This window comes from Alligator sinensis, unplaced genomic scaffold, assembly GCF_000455745.1.
Source record: "Alligator sinensis unplaced genomic scaffold, ASM45574v1 scaffold15_1, whole genome shotgun sequence".
NCBI classification, from domain to species: Eukaryota; Metazoa; Chordata; order Crocodylia; family Alligatoridae; genus Alligator; species Alligator sinensis.
The window spans coordinates 1,218,979-1,232,353 of NW_005842307.1; the positions used below are offsets into that span (position 1 = coordinate 1,218,979).

The window sequence follows — 13,375 nt, forward strand, 5'->3', positions numbered from 1 at the left end:
CTTGCGTACCCCCAGGGGTACGTGTACCACAGGTTGATAAACTATGATCTAGACTATTCAGTAATATAGATAAATATCCTTTTCCACATAAGGAAGGCTGGTCAAATTTGTATGGACACATATCCAAGCAGTTTCCATTTATGTCAATAGAATTGTACAGGATGTTAGAGTCTGGTATCTCTATCTCTTCGCTGTGACGCATTGCCAAGGTAGTGTATATGAAAATTGCCAAATTGGTACTACCCATGTTTTGTCTATACCCTGGAGAAACCAGTGGATCCTGCTCCTCCCTCCCCATTTTTTTTTTTTATTTTAAAGTAAGAATTCTGATTTGCTCTGTAATACAACAGTATCAAATAAAATGCATCTTATTTTTTTCTGTTTAGTTTTTTATGGATTGTACAATCTTCTGAGGGACTTCAGAGAAGGTCACTCTTTGTCAACAAGCAGGGACCAACTCTGTTCTTTCCCCTAGTCAAAATACTGCAGTGAGATTAGAGACTACTGAAAAGAATATGCTGCACTTTCCTGTGTCTTTATCAAGGGGCCATTGCAGTCCTGTGATAAAACCAATTCAAAAGACAAAATAACAACACACAAATGTTACCCACAGCTCCACTTTAAGTTTATTCTCACTCCTGCCTCTGCCCCCAACACCTCTTGCATCTGATGCCATATGCTTCAAAGCAATCCCGAGGGAGCAGGGGCAGAGCCGTGGGCTCTGGCACGTCTGGCTCTCCACAGTCGTTCACTTGCATGTTGGTGAAGACTCTTTAATGTTAATCAAATTCACACAGCCTGTTTATGCCAAAAAAGCAAACATGAAATAATAAACATTAGCAGTTCTTTTCAATAATCAAGCTATCCCAGAATTGAGACTCTGTCATAAGAGGGGTTTTTTTAAGAAAGAAGTTTAATGTGTACCACCTGAAAGCAACCTTTTCCTACTTCAGAGATTTAAAAATGAGCACAAGGGTCTTTCAGGCATTGAAAGGGTTGGGGTGGGAGGTTGTAATTTTTTTTAATTAAGTTTTTAAAATATCACAGACTAAGATAAAACCTTTCATAGATTTGAAGAGGAGAGAAGAATACCACCATTTAGACCAGTGAATCACAATTTTTGGTACTACAAAAATAGAAAAAGAATAAAGTTATGTATTTATGTCAAGCTTTTAGGAAAAGAAAATTATCCCATTTTCCTCCCAGGTTTTTAATAAATTTGATCTGTGCTCATGCAGTCACGTAAGCGTACTTAGAAAGTGCTAGGATACTGCAGTGATGGACAGGATATAAGATTTGAGACAGATGTAGAATACAAAAGATTTACTTTGATTTCCACTGTACACCTTTAGACAGTTAAAAGGATTTCTCAAACTCCCAACAACACTGTATCATATTTTAAAATAATTTGTGAATTGCAGAGCAGAATGTGATTGCTGCTATGTAGCCTGGATCAGGACAAGTCATGTTCATGATGTCACTTTAATCAGTTCATCACAATTACAAATTCAAAATTAAAAAAAGTCTACTTCAGGGAGTTCTTTAAATTAATGGCTTTGGATTAAATTCTGCACTAAATACCACTCCACTGCTACCACTACATTTTTGATGTTGCAAAGGTTTGGGGCAAAATCTGACATTCAATCTAGGAGTAAAAAAAACACCAATAGCATATTCAACAGAATAAACTAAGAAAGGACAGAGAGTATTTGGTTGGGGGATTGTTATGATTTGGCTGGAGTTTGAATTAAATAAACATTCAGCAACTCACCAAAAGTACTGAACTTTTTCCTACTGATTGGGACGCACAAGTGGTTCACGAGGGTTCTGTTAAGTTGTGGACCTGAGGCTGTACTTTATTTCTTTGGAAACACAGCATTCTTTTGGTTTTACTAGTCTTGTATCGCTTGGACAATAAGACATACAGCACAGGATTGACGCATGGGTGAAGATACTGAAGTATATTACAGACGAAATAGAAAGTGTCCCAAACATAGCCATGATGGAAGAGTCTTAAGTAGATGCATAACTCCAGGATATACAGTGGAAGCCAGCATGCTGAGAAGGTAGCAGCTGCACAAAAGATCATTATTGAGGCTTTTCGGGTGTTTCTGGAACTCACCAAAGACATCATGGGACTTTTGTGCAAGAAGAGAGCAAGCCGGATATAGTTAAATGCAATTATCAAGATTGGGATCAAATAATATAAAATAAACTGGCTAAAAACAATCCAGTAGTGCTGCTGGTGGGGAGCTGGCAGGCAAAATGTGACATTTGTTCCAACTCTTGTTTCCGCTGTGGCATGGATTCGCAATGGCAGACTGATGATAACGCTCAATGCCCAAACCGTAGTCAGCATAAATATTGTGGTAGTCCACTTGGGAGCTCTGTAAGGACTCAAGATGATTCTAGCTCTAGTGACAGAGACAGCACACAAAGAATATATGCTAGCAGCTAAGGAGAAAGCCAGACCAAACTGGAAAACCTTGCAGAATGTGTCTCCCAAAAACCAAGTGTACCAGACAACAGAAGCAAGAATGAAGGGCATCAGTATAAGGGTAAGTAGATCTGCAACAGCCATGCTCAGGAGAAGAACGTCCAACTGGCTTTTCTGCATTGAACGGTGTGTAGCAAAGAGTAAGAAAACCAATGCATTGGCACAAAATCCAATGGCCAAGATCAGTGCAAATGTGCAGGAAAATACTAAAACATAATTTATATACATTTTATAAAGGCAGTTGGAAGTTTCTCCTTTGAAAAAACAGGGAAAAAGTCCATAGTGTGCCCTGTACAATCCACAGGGAAAACTCCTTGATAATTCTTCCTTGATCTTTGCTCTTCACTACCTTTTCTTCTTTCTGTCTCCAGTGAGCTTTATAGGCAGTTTGTAGAATTCCACTCGCTCTGGAGTTCAAGAAAAAAAGTAATGTTAAAAAATATCAACTGCTATCAAGGCAAGTTGCCAGAATTAGCCTTTAAAAGTTGTTTTTGGTACAGTTTTGCCTCTTAAGAGTCCAGATATCAATATTGCTCATTGCTTCTGCCCTTTCTGATTAATACTTCTATATAGTACTTAACCTTATTTAAAAAAGAAGAGAAGAGAAAATGATATGCTGACTTTTCCTCAGATAATGCTTCCCTGAACAAACAGGGAAAGAAAGAAACCAAAGTCCAGCTTCTGGTAACAGGATGATGCTCTGATCCATGAGCTATATGTAATCATTATGCACTTTATGCATGAATACTTCTTTCAATTCAGCAGCCCATAATGGACATTTAAAGCAAATCCTTTCTGGTAAAGTGCCCTTGAGGGAAATTCGTCTGCCAATATTAAATAGCATGTACATGCAGTAAATATTATTAAGTCAAAGGTTAGGTCTGAAGGAAGATGGACAGGTGGCTAATGCACCGAAGTCAAACTGGCAAGCATTGAGCAAGAAAGGTGAAAATGAAAATAGTCTAGTAGATCTCTGTGGAAATTACCTGAAGATGGGAAAGATTATGGGCAAAAATGGAGTAGCGGAGATCAGTTTCATATCACTGGTTGAGTTTGCTTTAAAACAGCTTGTTGTTTGTATGGTCATAGGGCACCTATGGTACTTACTGTGCTCCAGTAGACTCCAGCCTCATGTGTATCAGCATCCCTGCACTGAAAAATGGCGGTTGATTGAATGAGCTTTAGTTAAAGTGCCCCCACTGCCATTTTTCAGTGCGGGGATGCTGATACACATGAGGCTCTGGGCGCTTCAATTAAAGCAGCTCTCGGAGCCACTCTAATAAAGCACCTCCTCCCCGCCCCCCAACACTGAGCATGTGTATAAACACCCATAGTGCCTAGAGTCCCCCTGCAGAATATTGGCTTCAGTTAAAAACTGTACAGTCAGCCCCAAAACACTGACAATCTAGATTAAGACAAAGTGTGCATGAAATGAAAGGTTTGGAGAAAGCAAGGCTGGGTAAGAGTAGTACCCAGTAGTAGTTGTTTCATTTGTCAACATTTCCAGCATTAACCGGTCAGAAAAGTTTAGCTTCAAATGATGTCATTTGAATCTTCCTTGCCTTACTACCCATTTGATTCTGATGTTATTCAAAAGTTATCTCTAGTCTTTGATTACTGCCTAGTTACTTTTGGAACCTACAGCCCCATCTTTCCTGACACTGTTATCAAGAGGGAGCAAATGATAAGGCTGCTAAAATCATCTGCAGAATTAGAATTAGAAATGAAGGAAGGAGGGGAGAAACAATAGTAATCAGAATTATGTGATCCAAAAGTCAAATATTATGTGACTTAAAATGTCATAAGAGGTTTTCTTGCATGTACACTGAGTACCGTAGATTTCTAACAGCATGTGGCATTTGTTTCTAGAACTGATGCTGCCCATCCATTAATATGGCCCCTAGTCCCTCTGGTTAGCAAGGCTTTTTAGGCACTCATGGCCTGATGGTGCAGGGGCAGAATTTTTTCTGTGTATTTTTCTGCTTTTACTGAACAGAATACAACCCTGCCCTGAGGATTTTGAAAAGGAGAGGCTGGTTATATCTTAATGCTTGATATGTGCAAAGATGAGCCATAAAAAGTTACCTTTTCATTAGTTATAGTCCAAAATAAAGTCACCCTTTCATTCCTCTCCCCAAACTGCACCACTGTTTGAAATTACATCCTGATTCTCCAGCCTGCCGCCTGTACCGTTGTCCTGGTATGACTCTCTGGGTGCAGGGGAGCTTATAGCCTCACACCAATATGATAAGAGATCCTTTCCTTCCCTTCCACAAACCTGTCATGTGGAAGAAGAGTGTCCTGCCATTTCAATTATCCTATATCTTTGTATGAAGTGCTCAGATTCCTGTTCTCTCTGATGTACTCAGGGGAGACCTTAAAGACCCTTGCACTGGGACTCCTACACGTGGAACCAGTTTGGAGTGGCAAGTAGTGTCCTCCATTTTGTCAGACACTCATTTTCAAATCAGAGATTAAATTTATCACTAGCCTCCAGAGGCAGAGCTTGGTGTTTTTGGCAAGGAGCCTGTCTTGCTCCCCTTGACTGTAGTGATGCAATTGAGGGCCTTAAGCTGCTATGCCACCCACCATCTTGGCTTAATTAAACAGGATTATCCAAATGGCCCGGCTCAGAGTTTCTCTCATTTTCCACCTCCAATTTTATGATTGCTCTTAAGGCAGTGCTGCCATCCACCCCACACATTTTCAGGTTTATTCCTGGTTGCAGTTGGTCTCACCAAGTAGGAAAGTATGAATTTGCAACCTTGTGGTTATTTTTATATAAGAATGTCTTAATACATGGTGGATGTTTGAGTCTAGCTTTCTATGTTTTTCAAATGGTGTCTGTATTTTGATTTTTAATTTGCTTCTGAGCAAGACTGTCTACAAACACTGGCCAAATCTAGCTATAAAGGACTCTCGGATCTGGAAGGGGTCCCTTGAGAAAGCACTTCAAATCATTTATTCAGCATTGGCTGGTTTCACATTTGGCTTGAAGTCTGACAACTTTCCACCAGACCTGCAGCATAGTAAAGCACATCCTCTCTATGACAGCAGCAGAGCCAAGGAACTAGCAGGTTGCAGGAGTGAATGCTATAAAGCAGATGTTATTAGTGGACTTCTCCAAGGGTGGGAGGTTGAGTACAGTAGCCTTATTACAGTCTCAGAGGTGGGCTATGAGATTGCCGTCTTATGAGCAAGCTGTGCCTACAGTATTTGGCTTAGCACAGCATCCTGAAAATTCCAGTGCTGAGCAGCACTTTTGCGCAATGTGTAAACTCTATGCTAGATTTGAAAGGAAAGATTTTGATTAAAATCAGCATTTTAGAGCCTTCTCTTGGCAGCCATCATGGTGTTAAGGATGGACATAGTTGGAGACTCCTGGAGTAAAGAGGCCCAATGTGTGAATGTTTAAACCAGGTTCTATCCAGTTGTGATGGTGGTTTTTAAAGGGAAAAAAATACTGCTGTATATTTACACACAACGCCTGATTTTGCTCCTATTAAACCAATGGCAAAGCTCCCGATGACTTCCATGGGTGCCTGCCTCAAAATGTTTGAACAGTAAATATATTCTTCTGGGTGGGAAACCAGGATAGAAATCTCTGACAGCTTGCTCTCCATATTGCAAATGTCAAGATTTTTCAACACTAGGCTCAGAAATGTTAATTCAACTTTAAAACCCTTTTTAATTTCAAACACAGTAGATGGCCAAACCTCACTACTGTCACTCAGTGTAAGATGACAGCATATACATAGGGCCCAGATTTACCTCAGTCCACTGCTTGTGTGTGTACGTGTGTATACGTAGTTTTACACAACTATACATTTGTAAAAAAAAAATAGCCCCACATAGATGCATACATTACACACATACACACACATATCAGAGATGTTGAGTACTGTGATAATAAATAATAGCTTTTGCTCCTAGAGGACCATTTAACAAAACACCTCAGCATTTTTATGCTTTACTTACTTTGACACTACAGGAAGTAATGTTTGAGTGCTAAATTGAAGTCAAGGGTGTTAACCAGTAGTTAGAATTTCAAAGAGGAATAGAAAGTTTGTTCTTTTTTGCGGCAATCACGTTCTGAGTTAGGATGATGTTTAACCCAGGACACTTTAATACCATGGCATGTAAAACAAGTAGAGGACTCAGTCAAAAGAGTAGTTTTAAAGGCTGATGAACACCTTAGAATGATGTTTATGGTCTATAATACCTACAACTTACAAAACAGGAAATCAGATTTTTAAAAAGTAAAAATGTACCGGCTTTACTAGCATTTGTTGGCTGACCCTCCGTTAGGTAAAGCTATCTCTCTCACTTTTTCCTAAAAATCTGAGACAAAAGCCTTTTCTCAACAATTGTCTCTGAAAGACTCTTCAACCAAGAGAGTTCACATACAAAATGTGGACTTTTTTTCTGAGACAGAGGTAAGGTGACCATACATTTCTTGGTCCAAAATAATACCTAATGCTTTCTTGTTATCTGAGCTTTACACTGCATTCTTTAATTTGTATCCACGGAGTAAAGTTTTAATAACTTTTTAATTCCATTAGCATCGAATTACATGATCTTATAAAACAGTATATTTGTTCTCTAAAATACTAGGTTTGTTGGTGCTCTATGTTCTCTTTCAGTCATTTGAAGGGGTCTCTTGTGTCTCAAAGCATGGGACATCCACTGCAGATTGGTTCTACCAGGTTTCCTACTTCCAGGTAATGAAACTATCTTCTTTATAAAACTCTTATCTAGTACAACCCTTGGTCTCACAATGTTTTGTTTCTCTTGAATTTTTTGCCTAGAATCAAGGGGGATATTTGCTCAGAGAACACAATTAGCTCACCTGGCTTATTTTGGCTCTTGAGAAAGACAGGGGAAAAAGGAAGATAACATACGCTCTCTGATCATCATGTTAGAACGAGGAAGCATAAGATGCACCCTTTGCTCAGCAAATATCCTGTGTCCTCTTGTATAATTTTCAGTCCCATTGATCCAGATAGTAATCCCTTGTGAAGCTAAGCAAGGTTTCGGTGCTTTAGGTGGAATACTGTAACTCCTGGAGACAGCTTGGAAAAAGCTAAGTGTCTTTGCTGAGTCTACCAGAAAATTGACAAAGCCTTGCAACTATGAAGCCTATCTTGGGTGGTATACGTCTGTTCTATGGAGGCAGAAGCAGTGGAGCAGCTGCCTCTGTGGAAGGCAAAGTTTATCCAGGATCAGTGGGTGCCTGTAGACATGTGGGGAGGCTGCTCCAACATGCTGTAATTACAACATATCAGAGCATGGATAATTAGCATGCTTCCAGCAGCCTCTACATCTTTTGGATCGGTATCCTCACACTTCAAAATGGTGGCAGGAGTGCTTTAACTGAAGCTCATTTGACAAGCTTTCGTTAGAGTGCCCACACCACTGTTTTGAAGCATGGGGACACGGATACATGAGACACTGTGGGCTTTTTAATTAGAGTGGCTTCTGAAGCACATGTAAAAACACCTAGTGATATTAGCACTCAGTTGAATTTAGCTCATAGGTCTTTTGTCTTGCAAACATTCTCCTAAAACAGCAGTTGCTAGTGATGCAAAGGGATGCAGACACATATTTTTGTATTGGTTTGTTGGTTCTGAGTTAGGGGGAGCCTAAATCACTGGTCCCTGGTTCCAGATCCAATGGGGAAAGGCTTCTTTTCTGTAAGGGCCTTTCTTGTTCTTGCTGTCTTTGTTCAAAGGAATGACCCCCAATAAAGTCAGTCTCCAATTGCTTTCTAGACATAGAATACGAAAAGAGCATAGATACAGGCTATTACACTGATATTTTTATTTTAAAAGATAAATACTGAGGGGAATGTAAAAGTGTATAAGCCTATTAAATATATGCCTCATAATAAGATTGGTTCCTAGATAATCTAAAACAATCTTATTAGTCAATGATTTTTGTGGGTGATATCTTTTATTAGACCAACTGAATGGTTGGGATAGACTTAGATGAACTTTCAAGTTGGTCCAATACAAAAATCACCCCCCAAATCCTTGCTTATTACCTATTTCCTGGACCACTGAAACACTGAGTGGCTACAGCATCATTCAAACACACTCAGAACTTGGTCAGAAATTTTTGAGTCTCTCCATCCATCTGAAATAAATAAACTGGGTGCATCTTATGGTGAATGGCACTTTCAAACAAGCTTAGAAACCCAGGTTATCTCTGCTCTGTGTGTGCAGTTGATCCATTGACAAGGTATTAGAATGAGAAGTGGCAGCATGGGATGCTCCTTTGTGTTTTATTGCTGGTTGACTTTGAGAGAGTTGCTGTACCTTGGAGTCTCCTCATGTGACAGGGATAATGAATCACCCCTCCATTACCAGTAAAATGCTCTGGGATCTAATGAGAAAAAGTGCGGCATTCAGCAAGGGTAAACATTTGTGTGATCTGTCGTCCTCTGTCATGGTATGAAGAGCCAGGATTTCAGTTCATTGTTTTTAGCTAAATTCTCCCTGCTTCTGTCAACTGCAGAGTATTTTTAAATGACGTCTCATTAATACTTTCTTTATACTTGATTTGTTTTTGACTTTCCATTATCTACATTTGACTAATATTAATAAAACAATTTGCGGATCTTTGGGGATAAAAGATGCAATGTGTTGCTGAAGTATTATGTTGCTATTTTGTTATGTTTTAAAATTGACCAATCTTCCAGGCATTTTGTTCTGATTGTTGAAAACTGGATATTGTTAAAAGAGTCATGTAGAGTTATAAGAGCCATGTGAATAACTGATTTTTCAGATTGCTGGCTAGGTCAAAAGATTGAAAAGGGAATTTTGTTTTGGGTCATGATTTGCTTCTGTTTTTTTAATGACTTTTTATTAAGTTTTGGTAACATTCTAATATTATAAAAGCCTAAGCCTGTCATCTGTCTGTCCATAACGCTTTATTCGCACTCTGATTGGCTGATGGAAACAGCCAATCAGAGTGCTCCAAGTGTTGGGGAGCGCTGCCATGATTCTGAAGCCACGCCAAGGACTGGACAGAGGGTGGTGTGTGGGCCAGGAGCGACCCGAGCCCTTTTCCGTGCTGCACGCGGGCTGTGGCCAGCAGCCCGGGCACACTTTATCGGAGAGGGAGGGCGATGAGCTGGAATTAGGCACAAAGGCTTAGCGGTAGTTTTAAAGATTGTTTACTTACACCAAGATGGCAGTGGTGTAGGCTGGAGAACTTGCTTGAGTTGCGGTTACAGACACAGACGGTCACATGGAGTTTGCTAGGCTCCACGGAACAGAGCTCCGGATGCTCTGGGTGAACGCGCCACCAAAATCGGAATCGGAGATACGTCTTATAAAATTTGCGCTCGAAGACGGGAAGAGGTGGGCGATGGATCAGGTCGCCAAGCTCCTCTGAATCTCACACAGGGTCTCTATTACCCTGCCGTGTATCCAGAGTCCCCACGAGATGGATGTGGAGTCCTCTTCCGCTTGGGCGGAAACTGCTCAAGCCTCTTATACGGCTAACAGGCCAATTGTTAGCCGCCACGTGGGAATAATTTAGAACTAGCCAATAGCGGGGAACAAATTTGCATACCGGTGGCGGGAACTCTTTTGCACCGTGCATTTCTCTTGCAACTTGAGCAATGCACTCTGCAAAAGAAGCTGCAGAAAGGCGGGAAACTCGTCCCTGCACCGGGGATTTCCTCTGCAACAGGAAACTCTCCTGTGCAATGAAGCTGCAACTTGGCGGGGATAATTCTGGTGCTGAAGCACACACAAAATCATGCCTTTGGGTCATGACAGGTGGGAGAGCCGTTCCCCCACCCTGCTCCCTGCAAGAGGCAGAACAGCATGGGGTGTTAGATGGTGGCACTCCATCCCAGCTCCCTCCCCTCCCCTCCCTGCCCCCTCCCCGTCTTTCTTGACGGGCAGTCGGCTAATTTGAAATAAAAACAGTGTTTCAAAATGAAAAAAAAAGAAGTCAAGACTTTCTGAAGGAAGCCTTTTTATGAGTTGTTTCAACTTTTTCAAAAAAAATTTGTTTTTCAGGACAAGATATCCATCAGAATCTCTCTGAATTGGTGAATAGTTTTAGTGAATAGTTGCAATTTTTGCTTCCTTCCTCCCCACCCTCCCCAAAGTACCCTGTCTCTCTTACAAGCAATTTTATTTTGTTTTTTTAAAGGTGTTAGTGATGGCTATGAGATATTGGTAGCTGGGATAACGTGCACAGTCTCTATGCTTCTGAATATGTACAAAGGTTTAAGATTTACATTGCAAAGCCCTCACTGCTTCCATGAACTCTTTCCAGCGTGTAACTTTCTTGACAGTATCCACAAAATGGTAACAACACTCCAAGCTCATCAGGGAGCAGTAAAGAACCTCCTGGGTAAATGCAATTGGATTAAAGTTTTGGATTATAATATATTTGCACTTGACAGATTTTCTAGTATCTTTTTTCACACTGGTGTTGATAACATAGCTTTTAGTGGCTTTTATAACCACATATGCAGCATGGAGCACAGTAAATAGATCATTAATTCCTTAAAAGTACAATTTAATGCAATGCTTCATGACAGGAAGTGAGCAGCGCAGTAAAACCTTTACTGTTTGAAACCACACTTAATATTTTTATGGCACATTTGGCTTGACAAAATACTCTTTGTGACTCACCACTTCAAAGCAAAATCCTGGAGACCCATTAAAATTGTGGCTGCAACCCCTGTGTATAACTGCATACAGTCTTGAGGTATTTTTAAATCTCTCTTTCAAGTAAGAAGAGTTCCATGCAGATTAATTAGAGAGCCATTCTCTGTAAAACTTTGTTTAATATGCCCATGTGCGAACAAACCCTGGGGGAATGGGAGACTGATTTTATTTTTTGTCTTGATGTACCATGATTTGCACTATATAAATAGTTCATGGTCTTCCCTCTATCTTCCAAAAATGGTATCTCATGCAGACAACCACAAAAGGGAGCCCTTCATGTATCTTGACTATTGTAAGTTTAAGCCTGAGAAACATGTCACAGTGCTAATTTATGAAGGAGCTAGAAGCATGTTACTATTTTCTCCTTAATACTTTGAAAATATTTCCTCTGAACCCCCAGATTATAATTAATAGAACAATATGACCTAGAACAGTGGTTCTCTATCATTTTAGATTCAAGGAACCCCTTGTTAAATTCAGAGCACCTCAGAAAATGCCAGCTCTTAGCTTTCATTCATTTTTTGACTACGGAAAAATAATAGATCAATTCTTCTGTTGTAAAGAGCTCAGAAAGAGTGCAATGGGTCAAAATGTCTTTGATGCTATCGATTTCTGTTTGAAACCTCCGGGTGTGTCCAGATGAGCGTGCATGTGCAGTTTGTACCTCAAACCTGTTTGTGGCATCTCAAACCACATGCAGCTCATGTGCAACCATTTGCCATGCTACAGATTTGCAGTGCAGTACCAAAATTTGATTTTGGAACTCCCGGTATCAAAAAAACTTCAGCAAAAAAGTGGCATGGTGCAGCTCCAGGAGCATGTTCTGACAACTGGAGGCTGAGTCCTTCAGGAAAACAGCAGTTGTCCCAAAGCAGGGCATTTTGCCCTGCACCAAACACCATGTGCAGGGGGCATGCGGTGGCAAAAAGCAGCAGTACAAATTTGTGCTGCTGCCATTTTTGTCTCAACAAACGCATGGCCCTGCATGTCGGGATGCGCCCCTGGGTTAATCTTGTGAATCATGTGTAGTTGTTTGCACACCAAAGTGCACCCTTAAAATATTGCTGCAGCACCCTGCTTGAGAATTACTGGACTAGAATAATAAAAAACAGGCTTGGGAATTGAAAATACCCAAGTTCTAATTTCATCACTGTCTTTGGTACATTGTGTAACTTTAGGGAGGACGTCTAACATCTCTTTGGCTATTTCCCATTTCTCTAAATGGAATTAAATTGATTTGGCACACTGAGGAGCTATGATTAGTTAGCTAATATTCAGAGTTCTTGAAGTTTCTCATCTCCTGGCCCAGATTGGGCTCCCCTGCTGCCCTTCCCGGCACCACAGATCCCTGCTCCCCTTCCAACCCGCCCTCCATGCTTACTTGTGGCTGCCTGCGCTGTCTGTCCTAGAGGGCAGGCCAGAAAGAGTTAACTTGTGTCTGGCCACCAGTTTCTGGGCCAAAAGAGCAGCAGCAGCAGCTGAGTAGGCAGTTTAACCCTTCCCTGCATGCTCCCTTGGGACAGACAGCGCAGACAACCTGGGGGTGGGGGGAAAGTGGGAGGCAAGAGGCAGGGGGGATCCCCAAGGGGCAGGGCAGGAGCCATGTGGGGCAGGGAAGAAGACTGGAATGGGGGCGGGGGGGGGAGATTCTTATCTTTCAGTCCTCCAGGCCCCTGCTGGCCTGAACATGTGACTGCTCCAAATTCAAGCTACCACTAACACCCATCAACATGTGTGTGGCTCACAACGTAACATGTAACAAGGCCCTTAGAAAGAGGTTCAGTTAACATGGATTTCTGCAAGTTTTCCAGCAGAGATCAGATGTTAATGATACAGTGACTTTCTCTTCTTAAGACAGCACCTAGAGGCCCCATATGCTTGTCATCCTGCCAAACACATACTAAGAGATAGTCCTTACCTTAACAAATACATATAAATAGACCAGACAAGCCAAGAGTTGATGGGAAAAGAACCAAGAGTTGGGGCAAGAGCCAAAGTCTTAGTTCCCAATATGGTGTCCTATCTTACAGTCCACCCCATCAACTTCATACATTACTGTAGAGATGTATTCCTTAAGAAGCAAGTACCCACTCCTTTGCGAAATAATTAAGGTTGAACCTGTCTTTCAGTGGTGTTCAGATGAATTCCTCAAACAATATTACTTTACCAACATCCCACATTTTCA

The 13,375-nt window shown here is 41.0% G+C and overlaps 1 protein-coding gene across 1 annotated transcript; it reads right to left on the bottom strand.

Annotated features, from left to right (window-relative positions):
• Positions 1–1,746: 1,746 nt before the first annotated feature.
• On the bottom strand, positions 1,747–2,725 carry LOC102385444 (allatostatin-A receptor-like). Its single transcript, XM_025209782.1, has one exon. The coding sequence runs from the start codon at positions 2,723–2,725 to the stop codon at positions 1,817–1,819; it is 909 nt and encodes a 302-aa protein (XP_025065567.1). The 3' UTR covers positions 1,747–1,816.
• Positions 2,726–13,375: the final 10,650 nt, after the last annotated feature.